The 27,976-nt window shown below is 39.2% G+C and overlaps 1 protein-coding gene across 1 annotated transcript in view; it reads right to left on the reverse strand.

Annotated features, from left to right (window-relative positions):
• Window positions 1-677: 677 nt before the first annotated feature.
• Window positions 678-27,976, reverse strand: part of snx3 (sorting nexin 3) — a 39,790-nt gene continuing 12,491 nt past the window's right edge. The window contains exons 2-4 of the mRNA XM_067984991.1: window positions 9,820-9,915; window positions 4,979-5,103; window positions 678-1,653 (exon numbers count right to left, since the gene is read on the reverse strand). Of these exons, the coding sequence (XP_067841092.1) occupies window positions 1,539-1,653; window positions 4,979-5,103; window positions 9,820-9,915 (336 nt within the window). The 3' untranslated portion in view covers window positions 678-1,538. The remainder of the gene's footprint in view (window positions 1,654-4,978; window positions 5,104-9,819; window positions 9,916-27,976) is intronic.

Raw genomic sequence — 27,976 nt, forward strand, 5'->3', positions numbered from 1 at the left:
AAGTCAGTTATAAATACAAGTGTTTTTAAATTGTGCCTTTTACAATCTCAGGACATCCCAAAGAACTTCAGTGCATGAATTACTTCTGCAATGCAAGTTACTTATGTAGGCACAAACAGCAGCCAATCTGAACACAGCAAGGTCCTACTTACAACAGTGCAAAGTGACCAGTTAATCAGTTTGGGTGCTGTTGGTTGAGAAAATATTGGCGAGGGCACAGGAACTCCCCTGCTGCTTTTCATACAACAGTGATCTTGTGTCCACCTGAACAGGTGGCAAGGCAGCCTATATTGAACATCTCATCTTAAAGAAAACACCTGAATGCAGCATTCCCTTAGTACTGCACAGAAGGGAAGTCTAAAATTATGTGGTTTGTTTAACAATGAAATTATTTTTAATTTTCAATTTAACTGTTTGGCCCCTCTAATCCACATGGCAAGGAAATGGAACTTGGCAACTACATTAAATCAAAGATGATTCACAGTTCAGCTTACATCCAATATTTGCTACAAAGGGGTAGATTGAAAGCCAAGTAGATGGTTGATCAAAATAAACTAAAAAACCTAGATTTCTTTCAACAGAACAGCAGAGCAAAAAGGATGGTTAGATCAGTGAAGATATTCCAAAGCATTAGTAACAGATCCACAAAGTTTGCACAAAACAATATGGTGTCAACATTTTCTTACATGGACTTTATTTGAAAACATTCCAACTTCACAGGAAGATCAGTCTTAGTGTTTGATAAACAAAGCATCTTGATTCTTGGCTACCAGGAAGAGTTTAGTACAAAACCTTGTATTAAGGGAACAAATTTGTTGAAGAAACTTCCTTAAACAGGCCCTACTTCTCAATTAATTCAACAGCCATAGATACAGATGCAGTATATAATGTGGGTATGGGCTTTACTAGTTTTTTTGGGGGGAAAAAAGGAACCTGCACAGCAATGACTCAATTGAATGTGCCAACTCAGTCTGAAGGAATATTCCAGAAAAGTTACATAAAGGAAAATGTCAGCTTCAGTTTGGCTACTGATGGCCTCAAATGAGGTTGAGTCTTGCACCATCTATATACCATGCACTTTTCAAAAACAAAGACATCTTGCCAAAAATGGACAAACTTCAGCTAGATTCTCTTAATTTACAAAGCACATGCATTATAAAAATATTCTTTAACAACTGATGAAGCATCAGATAAAATTGTTAGAAATGCTGTACTCATACCACAGGTTCATCTGACAATTTCTGCCAAGTGAAACATCTGGGCACAAAGAACAAATGAGAATAGTACAACAGCATATTTCTTCACTCAAAATGTAAGGCTTCAGAATGAATGTTAAGCAGAAGTGTTATATAAAGCCAAATTACAGTAGCCAGCTCTAATCCCAATGCAGATCTTTCTTGCTTGTGATCTACACCTGAGATGAAGTTCTGTTTTCAGAAACATCAGTAAGCAGAAAGAGATGTACTGAGGATTAGCCAAAACCAGCAATTTCAATTGGTACGGAACGATTTCTTGGACAGATCAGTGTTTTAGTCCATTTACACTGTTTGTGCATGTTTCACTTTTGATGGTGTGTAATTTTTGTCTATGATTTCCTCTTGCAGGAACATATGAAGACAGCGTTCATTCTGTGCCAAGGGGTGTCCAGCAACTCTGAAATGTAAAAATATTAACTATTAAAAAGCAACCTATTGCACCACTTGCTAGTGAACAATTCATTTCATTCTAAAAAAGGCTCCTAGTGTCAAAACTACTGTAATCAAAAGTAATTAGAAATAGGCTTTCTACTATATAGATTCATGGTTCAGTTCAATACAGCACACATGGAAGATCCAGAGTGAGCCTCAATAACTAGGTTCCAAATAAAAACAAGTGTGAAGATAAACCATGCTTTATTTTATTGGTTCCTTCTAACATATGTACCAAGACCACCAATACCACAAGCGTGGATTAAATCACAAATTAGACAAAACTGAGCTTGAACAGAAACAATGAAAATCTAAAGCAGGAGGACTGGAGCCTCTTGCCCACCCACTCCCATCACCCAAAAACAAAGCCAAAAAGGTTAAGTGAACTTGGAACTTAACTTATCCGTCAAAGTTCACAACACAACCAAAAAAGCACATGAAAGTTGACACCTTTCAGATCCTTGGATCTGAAAGAATGCTGGGTTCTGGTATCCTGACAAATATAGGTTAAGGAATGAACCCTCAATGTAACTCCTCATTAAGGGCCTGCCTGGGGTTTGCCACCCAGCTTAAGCATAGGATGGGTGATGTCCAAGTTTGGCTGTTCAGATTGAAGAGTTCAACTGTATCACTCAGGATATGCACAAGCTACTGAATAAATTAACTTTCTTGCCAAAATCAAAGTAGTCAGACATCAAGTCATGCACTAAAATATCAATTCTAAATCATAAATCAGCAATACTTAACACATTAAGTGCACAAATGAGATAAATAAAGTTGTGGATTGTCATCTAGCAATTGAAGTTATAAATGCAGTTCTGTGCATCACTAGTTCAGCATCAATTGGACTGATTTTCAAATTACAGTTGAGATCAGAGTCTGAAGCTACTACAAACTGGAGATTAGCATTAGCCAGTCCATGTGCAGTTTGTTAGCAATGTCCAGAACTTGTACGACCATAAGCGAGTGGTTGAGTTGACTCTGCCTTTCCTTGGATGATGTCTGTTTTTAGGATCTTGTGTGATGAACCCCACAGTAGAGGTGCTATATGTTGCTCTCTGCTATAGCCTAATCCCCTGCTGACTTCATCTGGACTAAATCTCACCTCCCTTATCTCAGCAAACTTCAGTTTAAGTGATACATATAGCGGCCTGAAATTACCTGGTATAACTGTACAATCTGATTTCTATAACCTCCTCCCTCTTGTAGATATACTTTAGCACTTGTAAGAGTACCTTTCCACATATTAAAGAATACAGAAGGAAGAACAAATGGAAGTTTGAAAGCTGGCCTAGAGGCTTTCTAAAGATCCTCATACCTTCAATTCAAATAAAATCCTTTTAATTCAATTGCCCAATCTGAGCAACATCAGAAGGGTGCATCTGTTTTGGCATCATTTCCAACAGCCATGTGAGTGCCAATGAAGACCTCCAAGTTCATAAGGCATGGATACCTCACCATGCAAAACTACACTTGTACTCCTTCCAAAGGTCCTACTCAGGCCTGGATAGGACAGGACGCATTGATATCAGTTAACTCTGGGCCGATGTTCTTGCAGTTGCCTCCATAACCAGTAACAAATGTTTTGTTCAAATATACATCTGTCGTTTTAATTAGTTTCAGTCCCTTGGATTCCCCCAGCATTCAGTTCAACTACTGTCCATTTTCATTGCCACCCTTTATGCAATTTACAAGGCATTTTCCCTACATATCTGCCTGTCCCCTGAAACGTGAAAGCACCCATTTTCAGTCAGTTGCTTCAAACTTGACTTGCATTACTCCCTCCTGCTCAAGATATTTGTTTACCACCCTGTAAAGTGAATACATAGTTAATTTTATAATTCTACCTTCATTCTAAAGTGGGGCAAAAATTCTACTTTCTCATTCAGTTGTTCAATTCTATAGTATTTTACTAGCATTTTCCTCAATAGCATTCAGAAGTGGAGGCCAAGCATTAAAAGATAAAAACTATCAAGGCCAGAGACCTGAGAATGCTTTACATTCATAAGTCATGGTAGCCAACTAATCTCTCAAATACTGCTCAGGCAGAGTCCTTGCAACAAATCTGACTGCCCTCTCCCAACTAGTAATGAAGCACATCTTTGATCGGACCAAATAAAAACTTTTGACCATGAAAATCTAAGGCATGCATTAAAGTAACAAAAATTAATGCTGAAGTGCTAAGGCCCGAGGGTGAACTCCCAGGAAGCCTTCACTTAGAAACTTGTGATAAGCCCTTCTAAAAATTTGAAGCCAATGTTTGACGTTGCCTAATGAAAATAGCATGGAGACTTAACATTCATATTAGGAGGGACCCCACTTAAAACAGAAGTTAGAAAACTAGACAATCATAGACTGGTCACAGCACCGAAGGTGGCCATTTGGCTCATCAAGCCTATGCTGGCTCTTTGTAAGAGCAATCCAGTTAGTCCCATTCCCCACAGCCCTGCAAATTCCAACCCCTGCTTCAAGTATTTATCCAAATCCATTTTTGAAAGCCACAGTTCAATCTGCTTCAACCACCCTTTCAGACAGCACATTCCAGATCTACGAGCTGCATAAAAAAAAGTTTCTCATAACGCCTTAGGTTCTTATGCCAAATTGCCTTACACCCATTTCCAAAATTGTCCTTTTCTTCTCCCACTTCCTGAACCACAATTTAGTAATACTGGTTCTTAAAATAATTTCTTCAGTTATGTGCTCAAAACATGGGAATTAACATGCTTTCACTCACTCCGTTCTCAATTTGTCAAGCTTTATTATTCAAAACGATAGCCATGCCACATTTACACATGAAACAGATGGCAACAGCAATCACAAATAATTGCAGGTATAACTTTTTATTGTTCACTTCAAATGAAGACCACCTTAGACCAAAAATAAGTACGTGAGCGGGGGGAAAAAAAGCACAAGACTGATTTTTTTTTAAAAAAGGAACACATAATTTTAATGGCAATTTACATAAATTATGCATGGAAAACACAACAAAATTAAAACTCAGCTAGACCCCTTTGTGCCCTCAGCCTCGTATTGGAATCATTCTGAAACTAATCATTAAAAAAAATTATCCTGCATGAGCAAAACACTGCATGTCAATGTTATTTTCCATTCTTAACTTGTGCAACTTGTTTTTGGACTGCTGCTTGCCATCATTTTCATACCAATTAAGATAAACTTACAAACCACACAGTGCAAAAAAAATTGAAAAGCAAGCAAACTTTAGGAACATTTCCCTTTGATTATACATACATGAAATGCAAAAGCCATAGAAAGAAGGGCACTTGACTCACTTGTTGATAAACTGCTCAAGTCCTTGTCGTCTTTCTTCTATAAAACTGTCATCGAAGATTCCATCATCTCCTCTAAAAGGCAGCTGACGAAATAGTGCTTTGCCAGGCAATGGTGGCACCACAACCTACAAGGAAAAAAGCTTAAAATCATGAACCAGTAACCGACAAGACTACAGGCCAAGTTGGATTAGGCTGGATATCTCTGACCAGCAGATATGGGCCAAATGGCCATCTTCTGTGCTGTAAATTTCTAAGATTCTGTGAAGTGTACATGTGTTATACAAACTGTCTCCAGCCAAGGAAATTACTGAATTAAGAATCCAAGTGTATTGTGTCATGGAGTAATAGATTTGTATTCTCTCCCTAAACCCCTCTCCTCCTTTAAGATGCTCCTTAAAACCTACTTCTGACCAAGCTTTTGGTCACCTGTCTTAATAGCTCATGCAGCTCAGTATCTAACACTAGTCCTGTGAAGCACCTTTGGATGTTTTACTACATTAAAAGGCACTACACAAATGCAAGTTATTACCTTCCCTAAAAAAAGTTTCTTTACTTTTGCTTCAACAATGGGCAATTGTGTACAGCATAACTTTGCAACATTTGTGGTTGATTGGAAGAAATAGTAAATAGCCATTTGAAAGTTGTTTACTTGCATTCCGCAACAGTCAGATCAACTGTGGCAATATGAATATTCAAAAAAATTGAGGATTATGCTGCACAAGTCCAAATGATGGTGACACTTAGCATAGAACAATGCTCTAAAGATGAAGCAATTCCACTTTATGCCAATCAGGATGAGATAAAGTACCAAGAGGGATAGTTACGCTGACTGCTAGAAGAGGTTTGAACTCGCTTTTGACCATCATATAGTGGTAGTGACATTCACTGCGTATTCTCCAAAATGCATTGATAGAAACTTTTTGGAATACAATACACTGTTCATCTATTTCTAGACAGAAATCAGATAGTGTCTAAAGTACTGATACCAGACAACACAATGCTCATGTACAAAGTGCATTACACCAGATGGGAGCTCATCTACATGCATGTTAAGTAACTAACTGGGGCAATGTTCCACTTACCCAATGTTGCTCTAGTCACCTTGTAGTAGCATTGACAAATGCTGTTAGGCAAAGATTGAGGTTAAAAGTGAATTGAGGAATTAAATGAAGTGTCCAGTTTCCACTGGAAACTAATTTGCAGTTATCCAAATGCACTGAGTCATTCGACCCTGCGAGCTCATCCTTCTATGGAAAACTCCACAATCTCTTCCCTATCACACCCAGTCTGTGGAATGACTGCCTCCATTACCCAATCTGGAAAGTCATTCCAGGTGTTAGACATTAAACATACCATTCTGAAAATGATCCAATTTAAATACTGAATATCAAGTAAAATTATATACAGGACATTGGTTTAAAAGGCTAGACTTATTTCCCTTTCATGTCTATTGAAGCTCCCAAAAAAGTCTAACCTTATATTCCCAGACAATCTAATTTTCTCATGTTTAAAAAAATGGATATGGAGATGAATGCACAAAAAGGAGAGAGATCACTTTACCTCTCCACCCCACCCCTGCAGTCTTAATTATTCATTATCGTCAGTCAATCTTGCATTCTTGTACATGCAATTTGGATTCACTATGGATACTAAAATGGACACACTTTATCCAATGTAACTTTGGATGTTAGCCAAATGATCAACCCCCATGCAAAAGCTGCTCAATCTAGTTACGGCAAAGTGTGGCTGAACATATTCGGAAATGCAAAACCTGACAAATACCAGAAAAAAAGTTACAAGCTTGATGGCTCAGCAAGTTTATCCAGTGGTCAACAGCCATAGGGCCAGATTTGATCAGTCATGCTGGCTGATCAAAGCAAGGACAGTGGTACTATAATATGCACAAGTACTCCAAGAGGAGGGATCCCTACTCCAGCACCCTGTCAGAAGCTTGCATGTTGCACAAGGACAGGATGAGATTTAGCAATGCCATCAGTTAATTAGCTTGCACTTTCAAAGTTGATATGACCAGATGCACCTGTGCAATTATATCCCAGCAAGGAATCATTACAAGTGGGTAGAAGATGGGCAAGAAAAAGTGCAGCAATAACATTTTTAAAGTTTATTGCATGTTCTAATCTTTAATGGGAACACATTAATCCAAAAACTAGCTTAATCTGTTTGTTAACAATCTGAACAAAGTAAATTTTAGTTGCATTATTTGAATTGAATTCTAGGGGATAACTGGTCAAATGCAAAAAGCAGAATAGTAAATTAATCCCTCTTTGGTAGTTTCTTTTGAAAGACAATAGCCTGTAAATTGCTGAGCACCAAACCAACAGTGCTCACTGCTCATTAGGTTTAAATTCACCCACTAAGTTACCATGTTCTTTTAGCAGCAACTTCCTTCAAATAAGTTCAAAAACAGCAGCGTTTTTTCCTTGGCTGTGAGCAGGGAAAGGATCTCTAATGTCCTCTCAACCAGCTTGACACAAGCCAGCCATGCTGTGAGAACCAGGAAGTGAAACTCCTGACAAACTGCAGACTAAACACCAGAAAGTACCCAAGATTAATACATGTACTATAAAATGAGAAACATGAAAGAGGGTATGGTAAAGATGAGAAAAAAATTGAATTGTGCAAAAACTTAATCAGGAGTAATAAACTCCACATTCAAGTTAATTTTCAGTGTGAGAAGTTGTTTGGCAGTCATTAAGACTTAGCATGCCATTAAGTTAGTTTAGACCTAAAAACTCAGCAGCTTGTTTTCTGGCTGGATTAATTTCCAGCTGGGCAAGAGAGCAAGTTCACATTGGTCCAATGATTGCAATTGCCACAGTCTCCAACGCAAAGCCTTCAGATCACTGGTGAATAAAAGAAAGTTCTGGATTGCTAAGTTTGGTCATTGGAACTTGCTCTTCAATTTGTGCATTAACAGTGAGCTCACTTACTTCATGAGCAATGTCCAGCCCAATATTTTTCTCAACTTAAATGAAGATTGCTGTTCAGTATAATACTGCTAGAGTCAGCCAGCCATATTACTGCCAGTAAAAGTTCATGATAAATCTAGTCAAAGCTTGGGCTTGCAAGAAAAAATTTAAAATAAATGTATTAAAAATGTATAAAATTGTTAAATTCAAAATTACCTATCAAAAACCTTATTTCAGTAAGGGGAGGGGAAATGGCAGACAAGTTGAAAAAGCATTTGATTCCCAGCAAAAAAGGTGTTCCACAGGGATCGGTGATGAGACCAATGTTGTTCACAATTTACATTAACGATTTGGACTCCGGAATCGAAGTACAATTTCAAACTTTGCAGATGACACCAAATTGGTGTCAGTATAGCTAATACGAAGAAAGAATACAACAAAAGACAAGACAAATAAACTTGCAGAATAGGTGTCTAATTAGCAAATGAATTTCAATACAGGCAAGTGTAAGGTGTTACATTTTGGTAGGAAAAAATCAGAAGTTACAACATGGAAACAGGCCCTTCAGCCCAACTTGTCCATGTCGCCCAGTTCATACCACTAAGCTAGTCCCAATTGCCTGCACTTGGCCCATATCCCTCTATACCCATCTTACCCATGTAACTGTCCAAATGCTTTTTAAAAGACAAAATTGTACCCGCCTCTACTACTGCCTCTGGCAGCTCGTTCCAGACACTCACCACCCTTTGAGTGAAAAAATTGCCCCTCTGGACCCTTTTGTATCTCTCCCCTCTCACCTTAAATCTATGCCCCCTCGTTATAGACTCCCCTACCTTTGGGAAAAGATTTTGACTATCTACCTTATCTATGCCCCTCATTATTTTATAGACTTCTATAAGATCACCCCTACACCTCCTACTCTCCAGGAAAAAAGTCTTAGTCTATCCAACCTCTCCCTATAAGTCAAACCATCAAGTCCCAGTAGCATCCTAGTAAATCTTTTCTGCACTTTCTAGTTTAATATCCTTTCTATAATAGGGTGACCAGAACTGTACACAGTATTCCAAGTGTGGCCTAACTAATGTCTTGTACAACTTCAACAAGACATCCCAACTCCTGTATTCAATGTTCTGACCAATGAAACCAAGCATGCCGAATGCCTTCTTCACCACCCTATCCACCTGTGACTCCACTTTCAAGGAGCTATGAACCTGTACTCCCAGATCTCTGTTCTATAACTCTCCCCAACGCCCGACCATTAACGGAGTAGGTCCTGGCCCGATTCGATCTACCAAAATGCATCACCTCACATTTATCTAAATTAAACTCCATCTGCCATTCATCGGCCCACTGGCCCAATCTATCAAGATCCCGTTGCAATCCTAGATAACCTTCTTCACTGTCCACAATGCCACCAATCTTGGTGTCATCTGCAAACTTACTAACCATGCCTCCTAAATTCTCATCCAAATCATTAATATAAATAACAAATCACAGCGGACCCAGCACCGATCCCCGAGGCACACCGCTGGTCACAGGCCTCCTGCTGGGAATTCTCAATTATAGATGCATTATAGGTTGGGAAATGTTAACATTTGCACTAGACAAGCAAAAACCAAGTGTCATATCTGGATTAGCCGTTTGACAAAATTTCCTCAATCTTAGTGACAAGTCAAAAAAAAAATCACCTGTAGTACAAAGTGAATTTCACTCATACTGGGGCCTTCAATTCTATGATTTAGGCATAAATGTTCACACCTACCTTGGGATTGGACTTGTGGGGTGGGGGGGTTGAATGTAAAACAAGGTCTGGCTGAAAAACCAAGTGCCTCATACTCAACAGCTACTAATTCAACTATGCACCCGAATAGCATAAAATTGCTCTATCCCAAAACACAAGCTGGAATTTACCTTACTTTCCCTTTCAAGTTCGTTTCTCAGCCACTCAAAGTCACTGTATCTTCTTCTGACCGAAGATTCCTTCAGCTTGAATATTGGGAGATTAGTCTGAAAAAAAGTTCAAATTATTCTGAGTGCAACAAAAAGATAGTTTATTTTTCTGTTATCGAAGCTCAGAAGTTTAAATGGTGTGGTCATTGCAAGGGACTGAAGTATCTTTGACAGCATTTCAAAACCATGTACTTCTGAAAACAGTTGCCATACAGCACATTGGAAGATGCATCATGGCTGTTTTTAACAATTGCAATGGCATCACAATTGTTGTCAATTGGTAAGAGGCGGTTGTCACTTTTCTTGTTTCAACAAAATTCAACTCAACATTTTCCCCATATCTACTCAAAATTTAGATGCAAGAGAATATCCGTATCAAATATCAATATCATCCCTTAAATACACTGGTATTAGACAGATGAGGTGGTCCAGTTAATAGGAGACAGAAAGCAAAGGGAAAGGAGGAAACCCAAAAATCAGGATGAAATAACTTGTTTGAAAGCAGAAGGAAAATCTAAGATTTGTTTAGTACTATTTTCAAAAAACATCAGCTCAAGAGATTTATTACATTCCAGCTCCTTGCTGGCAGACTGCTCTACAACAAGACTAAGGACAAGACAAATGATCTTGGACTGTATGTAAACTAGACCTACAGTGTCAATATACATACCTATAACTGTTCAATCTTACCTCATCTAGATAAAGATGAGTAATTAAACATTCTAATGACAACCTTCCAATACAACCATCAACTTTACCAACAGGAAGTCCACTTTTAAACACCATCAGCTGGATTGGTGCTAATGTTGGAGCTTACTGCCTAAAATCAGCCATTTAACATTGTAAAGATTCTCCCATGGTATTCTCCCACCCCTATTTAAAGCAAGGGTTTAAAATTGTAGATAGATACTAGACTTGTTGTCACCAATTATGTACTAGTGCCACTGAGGTTACAGGATTTCTGCACTTGGGTCTAAAAAAAGTTTGCATCTTGACAACTGAAGGATAAAATTCTTAGAGGACTGACAGGGTAGATGCTGTTTCCCCTGGCTAGAGAGTCTAGAACTAGGGGGCAAGCATTTAGGACCGAGATGAGAAAAAATGTCTTCACTCAAGGTTGTGACACTTTGGAATTCTAACCCAGAGGGTTGTGGATGCACAGTTGTTGAGTATATTCATGGCTGAGTGATAGATTTTTGGACTCTAGGGATTAGGCAGGAAAGTGGAGTTGAGGTCAAAGATCAGCCTTGATCTTATTGATTAGCAAAGCAGGCTTGAGGGGCCTACAGCCTACTCCTATTTCTTACGTTCATTGCAATCGTTTCTCGAGATTCTGAACTGAAACTTACACCATTGCACAGAACACTACAAACTTACCATGTTGCAATTCCATGATACAGATAAAACATTTGCTTTCAAAATGTGCTTAGTCTTATATAAATGTTTACTTTATCTCCAGTGTTGCAAATAGTAAAGAATTTAAAACCACACTCGTCACAGTTTTCTTTTCCATACAACCATGCTCAAGTCAACTAGAGTTAAGGGGATGACAGACAGATCTTATGGTGTTTTTTTTGGGGGGGGGGGCAGAGGGGGAAGGGAGGAAAGAAAGAAAGGGAGAGGAAGTGAAAAAAATTACAACATGGCAACAGGCCATTTGGCCCAGTCTATGTTGGCATGTATTTTTAAAGGCCTTATCAAACCTGAGGTGCTGCCTTTAATTTCAATGAACCTGTAATCCCAAATTTATCTGCTCTTCCACAGCATCAAGCCTACTTCCAGGTGTGTAATTACTGCAATTATGTTTTTAGAACCATAATGCATCACCTCACAATTGAATTCCACCTACCACTTTAGTCCATTCCTCAAATACACATTTGCAGCTTCCTTTGGTATTGAAGTAATTAACTGCATCTCCTATTTTGTTATCACCTACAAATATCACCACTCCCATTAGGCCTACATCCAAATCATTGACACTGAACAAGAGTGTGTCCAGATATCAATTGCGTGGGGCACCACTACCCACTTAGAACCCTCAATTCCTGTTTCCTCCAATTTTATGTCACTTGTCAAGCAGGATTGTCCCTTTTGAATCCCATATTGGTTACTATTTACTCTATATAGTAAAAAGTAATTTCATCCTTAAAGAAACCAAAATATTCCCTACCAGTCAGTCAGACTAACTGGCCTGTAATTAGTTAGCTTTATCTTTTTAAAAAATGGGTACTGCATTGGCCACACTGTCCTCCAGCACATACAAAGAGCTTTGCAAGAGTGTCTATAATCTGGACAACTTCCTCTCATCTCAGGATCATAGTGTGCATCCCATCACACTAGCACTGAGTCTACCTTTAACCCAACTAACCTAAAACTTTTTGAATAAGCTCATCCGCTTCACAAGTCAATATCCACATATCCAACAATCTCAAAATAACCAGGAATAGACTATAGGTAAATCAATTTTCCACCCATGAGGTGGTCATTTGGTCCATTCTTGTTAGGCTAGTGCTGACTTGAACAATGGGGGACAGGCATTAAATAGGATTAAAGTCGATCGCTCCAATCATGTAATTCCATCTTGAACTTGTAATTGAGTGCTTTAATAGCCTAATGAAATTTGTATTCTAAAAACCCTTTGATTGAAATAAATTAACTCCCTTTATGTTTCTAGTATTAATCCCAAGTTTATGTTCATGTTAATCAACTCAACTAGTAGAAATATTCAATTTCCCTCAAAATCTATGCTACTGCTCCTTAATCATGTCACCTCTAGTGACTAGGAGTTTCCCTCAAGTACAGCATAGTACGCCCTTTCATCCTAACAAATTTATGTTGCACATTTTCCACAGCCCTAATATCCTTTCTGTAGTAGATACCTACAACGACAGTACTGTGACTTAGCCAAAGCAGTGTACAAATTTTACCACCCTTCAGAATCCATTTGCAATGATGTCTTTTGTCACCTGCAATCCTCCTTTTAAAAAAAGATGTGTCTGCACTCAGATCGCTGGCATTTATACAACATTTCTGGCTATCCTAAAGTACTTCACATTCAATGAATTGGTTTTGGTGTGCAGTCACTTCTGTAGGCAAACAGTAGCCAATTGGCACACGCAAGGTCCTGTAAACAGCAAAAAGTGATGTGACCAGTTACTGTTTTAGTAGGATCACTAAGGTGATTGTTGTCCAAAACAGCAGGAAAAAAAATTTTACTTTCCAAATGGGGAAACAGGATCTCATGTCCACCTGAACATCATCCAAAGATAAACATTCCTTCATTTCCAGCATTTGAAGCATAATTTTCTGAAATCCTTTTGAATTTCAAGCCAAAGATTTAATTTTTTGGAATGTTAAATTTGGGAAGTTGACCCACAATACTTGGTTAAACAATGATACAAAGACCATATTCCAAGCCATTAAGACAAGTGTTATTAGCATCAATTGTCTTGTGGCATCAATATCTATGACTGTTCTTGCATGACCATACAAAACTTTAATTTCTCAAACAGATATTGCAGATTATGCAAGGCTTTGGTTGACCAGTAAACTCTTCAAACTACAATTTTTTTTTTGAAGAACACAACTGAAAAACCCAATTCAGTTAAATTACTAAACTTGTACAAGTTTAAAAAAGCTTCTTGTAAATACCAATATGGCCAGTGGGTTTGATCCAGGGGTTTCAATTTTCTCATGAAACCCAGAACCTACTCCAATACTATGTGCCCTGAACCCAGATAGCAATAGCAGTGACCAAATTAAACACAGCTATTAACACATTTACCAAGTTACAGCCAATTGTCTGAAAAGTCAGCTGACCAGAAGGGTCTTACTGCATTCATGGATTCTTTTAGACAGCAGCTTTCTTCACAAAGTAATGAAACTCTCCCACTTAAGACAGCAAGCAGTTAATTTTCACCAATTGGACTCTGGAATAGAGCTATCTAATTTCACCCACTTGTTTTTTTTTAACCTGAACTTGCCCTTCCTCACCTTAAAACACCATTGGGTCTTTGTGAATCTTAAATACATTGAACAAAACCTTTACAACACTAGATTACGTAAAAATGGGACTCTGCATTTTAAATACTCTCTCAAATTACAAAGAGATTAGCTTCTATTTTACTTGGTGTAAAGTTCAACCTAGCAAAAAAGCCTACCCTGAGAGTTCTTACCAGTGGGCACGGAAGTCTATAAAAAAAAGTTAATCCCTGGAACAGATCATGGTTACAGGTACAATGTTTGACTGGAGAAAATAATCCATATTAATTTGCCTTTAAAATTTCCTTTTTGAACTTCTGACACCTCTCACATTCTTTGTTCACTCACCTACAGGAAAAAAGGCTGAAGACATCTCATCTATTGTAGAAGTGCAATAGCTTCACTTGTGCTCTAGCTTTATGGCAGTAATCTTTAGCTGACCTAGCTTTTTAAAAATGCTGTTTAGAAATCTAACATTCAGGGCCCCTGATGGTTGAGCAACCATCCATTGAGCAACAAAGCACAAGAATGTCTTTGGTTCAATCCCTACTATGTGCTCAGCTGAACTAAAGTGATCATAGCCAGCATAGCAATTATGGTTGCTACAAGTGGTCTCAATGCTACTTGGGTTAGAAAAATAAAAATCCATTCCCACTCTATCCAGAAAACCCTGCTAGGAAGGCTCACAGGAACCTCACTGGAGGACTGAAGCAGCTGTATTGTCTGGTTGACGAGCAGGATATTCAAAGTAACTTCAATAATAATCACCTGGGGGAGGAGGAGAGACAGGAAGGAGGAAAGGGGCAACCATGGAAATATACTGACATGGAGTCAAAGGATTTGCAAAAATAAACTTGTAATTTACTAATGATTAACTAGTGTACTATGGGGATGCCAATTAAAATGCAGAGGTTCACTATTCAACAAGTTAACATTTATTACATGGGTTTACTTTTGAAGAAAATTATTGTTCAGGATTTGATGTTCCTTCCTTCTGCTGGAATTTAATGTTCAACACTTCAAATGCTACTTTGAGAGTTAGTGATGAATAATAAAGTTACAACACAGAAGGCTACCATTCAGCCCATCAAATCCATGCTGGCCAAAAAAGAGCTATCCAGCTTAATCCCACTTTCCAGCACTTGGTCTGTAGCCCTGTAGGTTTGTTAAAATGCAATGAACATGGTCTTCACAACTTCCAATTGAAAACACTGACATCAAGTGGAAAGGTGGAATATCAGTTTGTGGAGACCAAGTTTAAAACTCTGATCAGAAGGCAGAAATAAATGCAAGACTTGGCTGGTTCACCTTCGATCACCAACATTTATGCCACTTCCTGTAGACATCAATAGATTTTTAAAGTTACTGGCCAAATTGACCAATGTTAGTTCTGACATCATTGAACATATGGCTGAAGATACTCAACTTTTGTTGTCAAGAGTATAAAAGTTCTGATGCAGAGTTCCTGTTCTCCCAAACACAAGTCATGTTTAGAGCAAAAACATTTGTAGCTTCTATGAACACATCTTCACCTCCTCTGAACTGACTGTTATTTCACAATGTTAAAAATAACCTGAGTATATCACAGATTAAGTTACTTTTTAAACCACAATATTTTGGATTGATGAACAGTTCATTACTTTCTCCTGCTCATTGAAAAGTGGAAAAATTCCATGAATTCATTGCATTCAGGTTAAAATTCATAAGCAACTTACACAGAAGCAGAAAAAACTAGCAGCACAATACTCAACTTTCATGTAATTGAAATATAATCAAATACTGAATTTTTAAAAGCCCAGTTGATAATTTTTGAACTCTTGTCTGATGAAACATTACACAATGATACTACAGAGCCTCTTTGGTCACCTCAAAGAAAGTCAGTCAACGAGGGACATTGAGTGTAAGGGGGAAAGTCAAGCCCCTAAAGAGATTTTCATTAAAACCAAAGTTTGTCTGAATAATCACAACCAGGATATTACATTTCTACCACTCAATTAGATCAGGTGCAAACTGCAATCTCTACTAATTTACTTCAGATACCTGGTCAAAACAGAATGCATTGGACCAGCCAAATAAATTTGACCAAATTAGCTCTAGATCATATTGCCAATAGAATAGTTAGCTGCCTATGCACAAAAATAGCTCGCCATTGGCAGCAGTCTCATTCTCTTGTCTGCAGAAGGAATACCATCTCAACTAGAGCTGGAGCTAACATTTGAAATTTTGATCTTTATTCAAAAATCAAAAACTATTATACACAAATTCTGCTGAGGCACAAGTGCTTTGCTTCTTTCAGTTATGTCCAAAATATTAAAACTTTTTTCCTGTCTGGTTCCAGCATTCACCATTTTCTTGGCTTACGATGTTTAGATAAGAGGGAACAAGGTTAGTCATGCAGTATAGCAGAACAATTGTTCTGTCGAGGCTATTAACAAAAGTAAAAGACAATAATGGGCGGAGAAACTGATCATTTAGTTCTTGAATAGGACAGGCACCGAGACTTGATACCAAACCTCAAGAGCACTCTGCTTCTAAAATGGAATTTTCAACTTAATTCCACTGAATGCAAGATCCAAACCAATAGTGGTAACTTGTATGATTAAGAGCATAAAACAAACTCCAATAGTGCCCTGCAAATGCACACTTCAGCACAAGACAGGTAGACCCCTCAGCTAAATCCTTCGGAGCCCAGTTACCTCTTTCACTACAGCTTTTGATACCAAACTCCAAATATAATACAAATTTCTCACTCAAAAAAAAGTGTGGGGGGGTAGGAAGGAATGAGAATGTTATTTAATAGGGGCCATTTAATTATGTATTGTGTTCCAGCTGTTGAAGCATTCTGGATAATCTGTTACCAAAATGGCCAGTACAAACATCCACCCACAGTGAGACAGATTAGAGACATGCCCTGTTAAATACACGAATCTACATAAGAACCTCTTACAATAGGAAAATATTTTATGCGGCTGTGAAGGCAGGGACAGTGCCCAATACACAAGCAGTTAATAGTTCCCAAATAAAACTGGTTACTTGCAGGCAGTCCTTAGAGGAAATAGTTTAAGCAAATGCAGGTCATTTAGGATCAAACACATTGCAATTCCCAAATGGTAGATTCTAAACCCAACCAGGTAACGATATATCATAGGCTATCAATTGCCCATCTGGCTGCAGAAAACTCATCCAGTCAGCTACTGGAGGGGGTGGGGGTGGGGGCAGGGGTGGAACAGTTATAGAAAAAGGGAGAAAATAGGACAATTATAAATGTAAGCTGTCAAGCACCCATTAAAAGAACACCAAGGTACTTCACAAAATAGGGGGCAAGCACATATCTCCATATTTGGATAGAAATTCATTGAGTGCCTTGTTTAAATATTTGTGCATGGTGTCCCTGGAGGAAAAAAAAAGTGTCAATATGGCAGCATTGCCTTGCTCTGGAAGTTGAATCAGGGAACCAAGCAGTAGCCTTTGAGAATTCTGAAGGTATAGTGAGTGAAATAAAAATTTGGGACAAAGGCTTTGCTCAACAGTCCCTTTTTGCTTCAAGGCCAAATGGAGAGGTGAACAAGAATGCTGCAAAGCATTCCATGTAAAAGCTTAAGGATGCATGGTCCAAATTATAACAGTTACAGCAGATAATCAGCTAAAGCTTTTAAGTACTGAACAGCAACAGCAACCTACTTTTCTATCAGGAGTCAAATGCATCTGGAGAGAGCACCAAATTGTAACAACTCTAGCCCCTACAGTGAGTTTTTGCTGGAGGCAGCCTAATAGTAAACATATTACAACTAAAAATCCCATACCTTTGTGATGTGCAGACATGGGCTGGTCAAACAGCTGAAATTATCAAATGCTAGAATGATATGCAATTTTAAGTTCTTGAGTAGTTTGTTCATCTGCTGCATTATGAAAAGGTAATATTCTAATCTGTACAGGTCAGGATCATGACTAAAAAAAGTAGCTTTCATATTCAGCTAAAATTTGACAATGGAAATCCACCAGGCCTACACACCCATGTCATGTGACCCTCAAATTTTGAAGTGGTTTACAAGGCTCATTTTTAATAAAGCAATTACCAGGTGCCAACCTGGTGAAGCTACAACTCAGGACTACATGCATGCTAAACAGCAGAAGCAACATGCTGTAGACAGAGCTAAGCGATTCCACAACCAACGGATCAGATCAAAGCTCTGCAGTCCTGCCACATCCAGTTGTGAATGGTGGACAATTAAACGGGAGGAGGCTCGGCAAACATCCCCATCCTCAATGATGGCGGAGTCCAGCACGTGAGTGCAGAAGACAAGGCTGAAGTGTTTGCAACCATCTTCAGCCAGAAGTGGATGATCCATCACAGAAGCCAGTCTTCAGCCATTTGGATTCACTCCACGTGATATCAAGAAACGGCTGAGTGCACTGGAATACAGCAAAGGATATGGGCCCCGACAACATCCCAGCTGTAGTGCTGAAGGCTTGTGCTCCAGAACTAGCTGCGCCTCTCGCCAAGCTGTTTCAGTACAGCTACAACACTGGCATCTACCCGACAATGTGGAAAATTGCCCAGGTATGTCCTGTCCACAAAAAGCAGGACAAATCCAATCCGGCCAATTACCGCCCCATCAGTCTACTCTCAATCATCAGCAAAGTGATGGAAGGTGTCGTCGACAGTGCTATCAAGCGGCACTTACCAATAACCTGCTCAGCGATGCTCAGTTTGGGTTCCGCCAGGACCACTCTGCTCCAGACCTCATTACAGCCTTGGTCCAAACGGACAAAAAGAGCTGAATTCCAGAGGTGAGGAGAGAGAGTGACGGCCCTTGACATCAAGGCAGCATTTGACCGAGTGCGGCACCAAGGAGCCTGAGTAAAATTGAAGTCAATGGGAATCAGGGGGAAAACTCGCCAGTGGCTGGAGTCATACCTAGCACAAAGGAAGATGGTAGTGGTTGTTGGAGGCCAATCATCTCAGCCCCAGGACATTGCTGCAGGAGTTCCTCAGGGCAGTGTCCTAAACCCAACCATCTTCAGCTGCTTCATCAATGACCTTCCCTCCATCATAAGGTCAGAAATGGGGATGTTCACTGATGACTGCACAGTGTTCAGTTCCGTTCGCAACCCCTCAAATAATGAAGCAGTCCGAGCCCGCTTGCAGCAAGACCTGGACAACATCCAGGCTTGGGCTCATAAGTGGCAAGTAACATTTGTGCCAGACAAGTGCCAGGCAATGACCATCTCCAACAAGAGAGTCTAACCACCTCCACTTGACATTCAATGGCATTACCATCACCAAATCTCCCACCAACATCCTGGGGGTCACCACTGACCAGAAACTTAACTGGACCAGCCATATAAATACCATGGCTATGAGAGCAGGTCAGAGGCTGGGTATTCTGGGGCGAGTGACTCACCTCCCGACTCCCCAAAGCCTTTCCACCATCTACAAGGCACAAGTCAGGAGTGTGATGGAATACTCTCCACTTGCTTGGATGAGTGCAGCTCCAACAACACTCAAGAAGCTCAACACCATCCAAGATAAAGCAGCCCGCTTGATTGGCACCCCATCCACCACCCTAAACATTCACTCCCATCACCACTGGTGCACTGTGGCTGCAGTGTGCACCATCCACAGGATGCACTGCAGCAACTCGCCAAGGCTTCTTAGACAGCACCTCCCAAACCCACGACCTCTACCACCTAGAAGGACAAGAGCAGCAGGCACATGGGAACACCACCTGCATGTTCCCCTCCAAGTCACACACCATCCTGACTTAGAAATATATCGCCTTGTCAAAATCCTGGAACTCCCTTCCTAACAGCACTGTGGGAGAATCTTCACCACACGGACAGCAGCAGTTCAAGGCGGCGGCTCACCACCACCTTCTCAAGGGCAATTAGGGATGGGCAATAAATGCCGGCCTTGCCAGCGACACCCACATCCCATGAACGAATAAAAAATAGCAATGCTACTTTAGTGAAAATGTTCAGTGTACCCAAATCTTTATCAAGAAAAAATGTTTATGCATGTATAGTCCAGTCAATACGGTACACTAATTTAAAAACTATAATTCTGTATTGGAGGTATACAATTACTTGGACATCAGCCTCCATGTGACACACTAGATGAACCAATGCATATTAAGTGCTTCTTCCCTTTAATCCTCTAAACCTTCAATTGAAGTGAATGCTTTTATTATTTCTGCATTTTGTATAGCTTGATTTGGCCTGCTTCAAAATAATCCAATATCTGCACTGCCTTTACAAAAAAGTTTCAGCTTTTTTCAATAAGCACTCCAAGTGTTATTTTCATAGTCCAATACAGCACTATAGAACAAGTGGAGCTCTTGCATCACAGTAGCACATAAAGTACAAAAGCTCTTGTGCCACAGCAGCACTTTTGTCTGTTAATTCAGTGCACAGGTAAACAGTTTGATCTTACTGGATCAGATTGTTCATTTAGGTTTGTAGGTTCCTAGGAAAAGGCATTTGACAGCTCAAACAGCCTTATGTTCTAAAAGGCTGTATGAAGACCAGATGATTTGTGTCTGATAACAATTTAGCACTTGCATATTTTACTGAAAACAAAAATAACTTTACAAAAGGTTCCCAATAAAACCTTTTACCCGAAAGGTGTTATTTTCAAAATGTTGCTGTATCAGGTGCATGAGCAAAATCAAAAATAACTAGGTAATTATTTGGCTCAAGGTGAATTTCTAAAAACTGATACACAAGTTAAAATGTTTCCAATACCTGAACAGCAAAAATTTCAAATGCAATGATTACACAAGAGGGTTGCATTTAAAATATTTTATGTATATTAACTTAATATCAAGTTAAAGAAAGACATGCATTTATATAGTGCCTTTCACAATCTGTGTCCCAAATGCTTTACAGCCAATTAAATACTTCAAGTGTAGTTGCTGCTGCAATGTAGGAAATGCAACAGCCAACTTTTGCACAGCAAGGTCCCCCAAAGAGTAACGTGATAACCAACTAATCTGTTTTAGTGATATTGGTTGAGGGATAGTGCCTTGAAATACTGCCATGGGATCTTTTAATGTCCACCCAAGGGCAGATGGTGCCTCAGTAATGTCTCATCCAAAGAATGGCACCTCCAACAATGCAACACTTCCTCAGTACTGCACTACTACAAAAATGGAATGGAGCAAAGTTGAAAGTTATAAAGCCACTAGTAATGGGGTTTACTCAACTGAACAATTGGGCTGAATCCTACTCAGATGTAGATGGGCAAACACAGCAAGATGTAATATTTTAAAATATCTGATCGTGTTTAACACTGAGGGGGAGATGGCCAAGATCAGTTGTAGCAAATATTTCACCTATACGGCTGGTGTGAGGAAAAACCTGGGTAGTTTAGTTGCACTTCTGGACCTTCAGTAGTTGAGTAATTTATTCAAGTGGAGAAAAGTACATGTACTTACTTCAGTCAGCACTAATTTTTTTTAAATACAAATTTTATAAAGATAAATTGCTTAGACCTAAAATGACAAAAGGAAACATGTAGGCTGGCAAACAAAGCTTTCCCCTAGCACAGTGACAACCAAGAAAAAGGGGGGGGGGGGGCCACGAGCCACAAGTGTGGCGATGGAGACACTTAACCAAATATGATTATCAGTGGAAAATGCCTTACATATACAATGCAGGCAAATGTCCTTCACATGCATATATTTTAACATTTACCACCAATCATTAGAAAGCTTTGCAGTCTTTCACCAAAGTTTGGAATTCTGCCATGAATTTATCAGATAGCACATTTAGTGCAGCTTCTTGGTTTTTAATCCGGTGGTTACCAAGTGTCACTTTTACTTCAGTGTGATTGAAGAGAATGGTGACTAGGACTGCCAAATTGAGCTGAACATTTAACACAGCTTGGCAGTGACAATTCTCTATCAAATATTGGTGCAACAAGTCATTGGTGTTTTTACTCCACGTGAGCCTCCTCCCACCCTTATTCATCTGGCCCTTTCAGCATATTCTCTCATTATTGAGATCGAATATGCATTGTTGGAGGTGCCATTCTTTGGATGAGACATTACTGAGGCACCATCTGCCCTTGGGTGGACGTTAAAAAAAATCCCATGGCAGTATTTCAAGGCACTATCCCTCAACCAATATCACAAACTTCCCCTCAAATGCTTTTATGCTGGTCACCTCAACTACTCCTTCTGGCAGTGCGTTCCACATTCTAACCACTCTTTGGGTACAGTTTCTCCTGAATTCCCTACTGGATTTTAGTGACGAGCTTATATTTACATTCTGCTCTCCCCTGCATGTGGAAACATCTCTACGCTTACCCTATTGAACGCTTTCATAATCTTAAGGCCTCTATCAGGTCACCCCTCAGTCTTTTTTCCAAAGAAAAGAGCCCCAGCCTGCTCAAATCTTTCCTGATCAGTATAATCTCAGTTCTGGTATCAGCCTAGTAAATATTTTTTGAACCTTCTCCAGTGCCTCTATCCTTTTTTATAATAGAGACCAGAACTGTGCACAATATTCCAAGTGTGGTTGAAACAAGGTCCTCATAACAAGTAGAATATAGATTCTCTGCTTTTCAATTCTATCCCTCTAGACAATGAACTGTAGTGCTTGGTTTGCTTTTATTTATTTTTTTAAATGGCCTTATTAACCTGTGTCACTACTTAGTGATATGTATCTGTCCCCCCAGATCCCTCTGCTCCATTTACACTCTTATTTCCCAAGAGTATGTGGCCTTCTGATTCTTTCTACCAAAATGTACCACCTCACTCACTTACATGGAAATTCATTTGCCAATTACATATTCATTTTGCAAGTTTATTAATGCCTTAAATGAAATCCTCCATTTTGCCAAATCCCAAAACTCAAACTAAATAACTTCCAATTTCTAGGCTTGTATTTCCTTGAAAATGAAAGATTAATGGGTGATCTAATGATTTCACATCGTTCACCTGACGAAGGGGGAAGCCTCCGAAAGCTTGTGAATTTAAAATAAAATTGCTGGACTATAACTTGGTGTTGTAAAATTGTTTACAATTGTCAACCCCAGTCCATCACCGGCATCTCCACATCATGATCTAAGTGAGGTATTTAAGATCAAAGGAGATGGGTAGATTGAGATAAACCATTTCCTCTGGTTTGGGGGGGGGGGGGTGGCGTGGTGGCTCCAGAACAAGAGGACATAACTTTAAAATTTAGAGCTAGGTCATTCAGGGGTGATGTCAGAAAGCACTTCACACAAAGGTAGCAAAAATCTGGAACTCCCAAAATGCTGTTGAAGCTAAGTCAATTGAAAATTTCACAACAGATTAATACCCTTGCCCAGCAAATCTAACTGTTACTCAAAAGCTACAACCAATGTGTAATCAGAAGTCACACTCACATGCAGCCTTTTATTTAAAAACACACACATTCAAAATAGTTGGATAAAGAAAAATATTGTGGAGGTAGTTGATAGGAGTGCAGGGGGAAAGATAGGAAAGGGAAACTCAAGTGATGGCATATGCATTGGTTGAAAATGTCTCCACAATGAACAGCAAAGAGAGATAGCTCAGGCTTCACTGCCAAGCAAGTCAGCTCATGACTAGCCAGCACTGATTCACATGCATATCTGACCAAAATGCAAATCCTCAAGATACAGAATCTTAAGGACAAAGTTACAGTCAAGAATTGAGGTAGTAAAGTGATTTTATATAAAAAGATCTATATAAACACTACCAGATACTGTTGATTGCAACCCAAAGATTACTCTAAAATCAAAAAGCAAAATACTGCAAATGCTGGAAATCTGAAACAAAAACACTGGAGCAGCTCAGCAAGTCAGGCAGCATCTGTGGAGAACAAAGGAGTTAACGTTTCAGGTCAAAGACCTTGTGTCAGAACTGGAAGATGTTAAAGAGAAAGTTTTTGAGCAAGTACAGGGTCAGGGAAAGATGGGTGGGGGTAAGGAAAGAACAAAAAAAGGGAAGTTCTGATAGGGTAGCAGGCATGAGTGATTAAATGACAAGGGACAATGGTGCAAGGCAAGGAAGGTGGTAATGGGACAGGTTAAGAAACAAAAGATGGGTCTAGGAGCTATAAATGGCAACAGAACCATTACCAGCACCTGCTGTCAAAAAGGAGCAATGGTTATGATCTGAAGTTATTGAAATCAATTTTGAGTCTGGAAGGTTGTAAAGTGCCTAAACAAAAGATGGTGCTGTTTCGAGCTTCCAATGAGCTTCATTGGAACAGTGCAAGAGGCCGGCAGGTCAGGGTCATGCTTGCGGACAGAGCAGAGGGGTTCAGCAAAGCGATCACCCGGTCTGCGTTTGGTCTCCAACGTAGAGGACTTGGGGGGGGGGGGGGGGGGGGGGGAAGAAATCACTGAACCCCTCTGCTCTGTCCACAAGCGTGCCCCTGACCTGCCAGTCGCTTGCCATTTTAATTCCCCTTCCCACTCCTACCTTGGCCTCTTACCCTGTTCCAATGAAGCTCAACGTAAGCTAGAGGAACAGCACCTCATCTTGTGCACTTTACAATCTTCTGAACTCATTGATTTCAATAACTTCAGACCATAACCACTGCTCCCATTTTTTTGGTCAGCTAGTGCTAGTAATGGTTCTGCTGCCACCATTTACAACTACTCCTGATTAATCTTTTGTTTCTCAATCAGTCCCATTACCACTTTCCTTGCCCCACCATCCTTTTTGTCATTTAATCACTTGTGCCTGCTACCCTATCACAGACCTTACCTTTTGTTCTTTCCTCCCCTCCCTCTGTACTTGCTGAAAAACTAACTTCACCTCTGCCAGTTCTGACAAAAGGTCTGCGACCTGAAATATTACTTTCTCTACCGATGCTGCCCGACTTGCTGAGCATTTCCAGCATTTTCTGTTTTTAATACCAAAAATTAACCTGCTGGATCTATCAAGACCAGTTATCAGGACTGCCCTGTTTAAGTAAGGCTGACTGCCTGGAAGATAATGAATCCCAGATTTACCACTGACTGCACATCAAGTATAAGTCCAAGACTCAATGGAAAAGCAGCTTTGGTTGACAAGGATGCAGAGCAGAGAAGCTGGTTTTCAGAAGGCACATTCAATGCAGTTCTGCATTCAAGGTTTGTGGAACTGGCAAGTTTACCAGCTGACAAAATGCTTAAAAACAGGAAGCAGGTGGCAATAATCTGAAAGATGACAGCAGCTGCAACTGGTGGACATTAATTTTGGCACTGTATTCTAAAATCAACATGGTATACTTCCAAAAATCTAGTTTGCTGCAGATGTGACCAAGCACTAGTACTGAAAAATTGCATTCCAAGGGAGGTAGACAATGCATGTTAGATGGACATTGTGGTTTAATGCAAATATATTTTGAAATCCAAGCACTATTTGCAATCAGCAAAGATACATTCACTCATGAGGCTGTTAGCAAAAAGCTGCCAATCTGATATATTAAGATCAACAAAAAGTCATAAGTGTCAGACATGAACATTCTTCATGTAATTTCATACATCCACCTTCAAAAGGAGGACAGCCATGCAAAAAGAATTAAGGCCAAGGATATCCTGGAACAGAGTTTTAAGACAAAACAGAACCAAGACATGATCCAGATGTTCCAACATTTCACATAATAGATGTAAACAACTCACTTAGCCTGACTGCAACTCACTTAAAAACTTTGAAGCAAGGGTTCAATGAAAAAACCTCCAACTCCTCCCTTATCCAACAAGGGATCATGTACAGATGTCCAGAAAAACAGCTAATTAGCTCAAAATCAAAACAGAGGTAGATGTTCTTTTGAGATATCATGTCACCATCTACAATTCTATTGCTGCTAGAATCATGCAAGTACAATGTGAAAAACAACCGGTTTGGGGGAATAATGTTAGGTGGATGTGCAACATCTTAAGCTTGGATGTGCAATACAGGCACAGCAGAATGAAAACCAGACTCAGGTATCCCTAATTACAATTTAACTGTATATCCTCACAGTAATGTGTTTAACTAATCAATTTATAACTTAACATTTATATAGTGCCTTTAATATAGAAAAACATCAAGGCACTTCAGAGGCATACTTAGATAAAAATGGGTACCAAGCCAAAGAAGTAGATATTAGGAGAGTTGACCAAAAGCTTGAAACACAGATAAAATCCACAAACATAGCTTGAAAAGCTATGGATGTGAGGTAAGTTGAAATTTTCAACACAGATTTTTTTTTAGGTAATTGTTTTATGGGATATGAATCAAGACTGGGTAAACAGATTTGAGGTACAGGTCTAATTGAATTGCAGATTGAGGGGCTGAATGCCCAACTTGTGTTGCGATGTTCAAACACTCCCCTCTGGCCTCAGCACAATATCCTCAGGTGATTTAAGAAAATTGAAAGCTTGGCTCAGAAGTTTTGTTTAATGGTTTGACAAAATGAAACCCGTTTTTATTTCCTCTTCTCAGTTAGTTGTAAATTTTCTGCTTGTTTGTCACAGTATACTCTAGGTATTGTAGTTCAGCAGGAGCTCCAAATACAAAGCTTGTCCACAGGAACTGGGAATCCCCAACTCAAGCCCTAGACTCCAAACATTAAAATGACCAATGTGACAAAGTTGTGACTTTACAACACTGCTCAAAATAAAATGGTAGATGGAAACAGTATATGAGCAATTTGTCAGTTTTCAGATAGTTGCTGTCTGCTTGCCTTATTAGCACTCTTACTTCTAATTTGTGCTGACACTAGCTAACTTACAAATAAATATTTAAGACTTTTTTGGCCTTTTGCATGTGATAAGTGATACTACAAATGTTAGATGTTTATTCTATAGGTTTCATGATTGTTGCATGCGAGACCAACATCTGCATAGCTTAAAACTAAGTAACAATTTCAATACATCAACACATCAAAATAATGGACATTAAGCTACTTGCTCAGATTTGAAAAACAATCACTCCTAGTGGGTAGTGATAAAACAGGCAAGTAAGATTTGCTATCATCCAACATTGAAAGACTGCAATACTTTGTTAATGTATGGTACCCAGGCAAAACAGATTTAAGTTGCAGGACAATTACATTTAAAACTTCAGCATTATTGCAGAAACACACTTTAGGGGAAACAAGCTAAGCTAATACACTTCAATGCCATGCATTTCTGCAATATTCCAATATTTGCAATATTTGTGCAATATTCCAACTCATCACTTCAAATTGTTCCCACTTCTACCACCAATAACAGCTGTTGTGTTCAACATAGTCTCTGGATATAACCCACATTTGGAAATCCAAATCTAATGTAGCTCAGGCTTAAGTATTTTTAAAAATCAGTTCAGTCAATAGTACAAAAGTTTCAAGTCAACCAATACACTTGAGATAGCATGGAGAACTTCAGTACCATCATACATTTATGTTTAATTTTTCATCCAATACAAAAAAAAGGTAGTGGGGAAACATTCCACTCATGGCATTAAATCAAAGCTGCTTATGCATCATGTCAAACCTTATGGGATCTGAAGCCATTTCCTGTAACTTAGGCATGTGAAGGAGTTAGATTGTAACTTCTGTGCTTCTCTCCTCCTTGGAGGAGAAAAATTAAATGAAGCTGTTAAAAAAGGTCAGAAGCTGCAACAGAAGCAGACCAAAAAATGGCAATTACAGCCCAAAGTGCTGAGTTTGCTTTGAACTGGAAAAAAAAAATTCAGGAATTTATATCGAAGGTCAAGCATTGACATTTACTGTAGTTGAACAGGATTAACTAGGTCAACTATTAACAGAATTTTTAAGCCTTAAAAGTGCAAGAACTACAATCCTACACCAACATTTCCTTCAAAAAAAATAGCAATACTGGTGTAGTGTGAAGTTTAAGCATAATCATTTAGGTTGATTTAATGCTAACATCAGCAAATTGAGCCAATCAGCAAGGGAACTCATAAGTGGAGTCCCCTAATGGCAGTGGCACATTTGCCTATAGTCTTAGTCCTTGTAACAGTTTACTTACCACACATTAGGATCATAGTTCAAATAAACAAATATTCCCCACCACAAAGTGAATCCTTTCCCTTTAAAAGTTTTCCAGGTACAAGAATGTAGCTGAGAACAACTGCTTACAAAGTATCCCAAGTAACCATCTTCAACAGGTGAAGAGTGGATGATCAGTCAGATCCACCTCCTGGAG

This window comes from Heptranchias perlo, chromosome 5 (assembly GCF_035084215.1).
Source record: "Heptranchias perlo isolate sHepPer1 chromosome 5, sHepPer1.hap1, whole genome shotgun sequence".
Classification (NCBI taxonomy): domain Eukaryota; kingdom Metazoa; phylum Chordata; class Chondrichthyes; order Hexanchiformes; family Hexanchidae; genus Heptranchias; species Heptranchias perlo.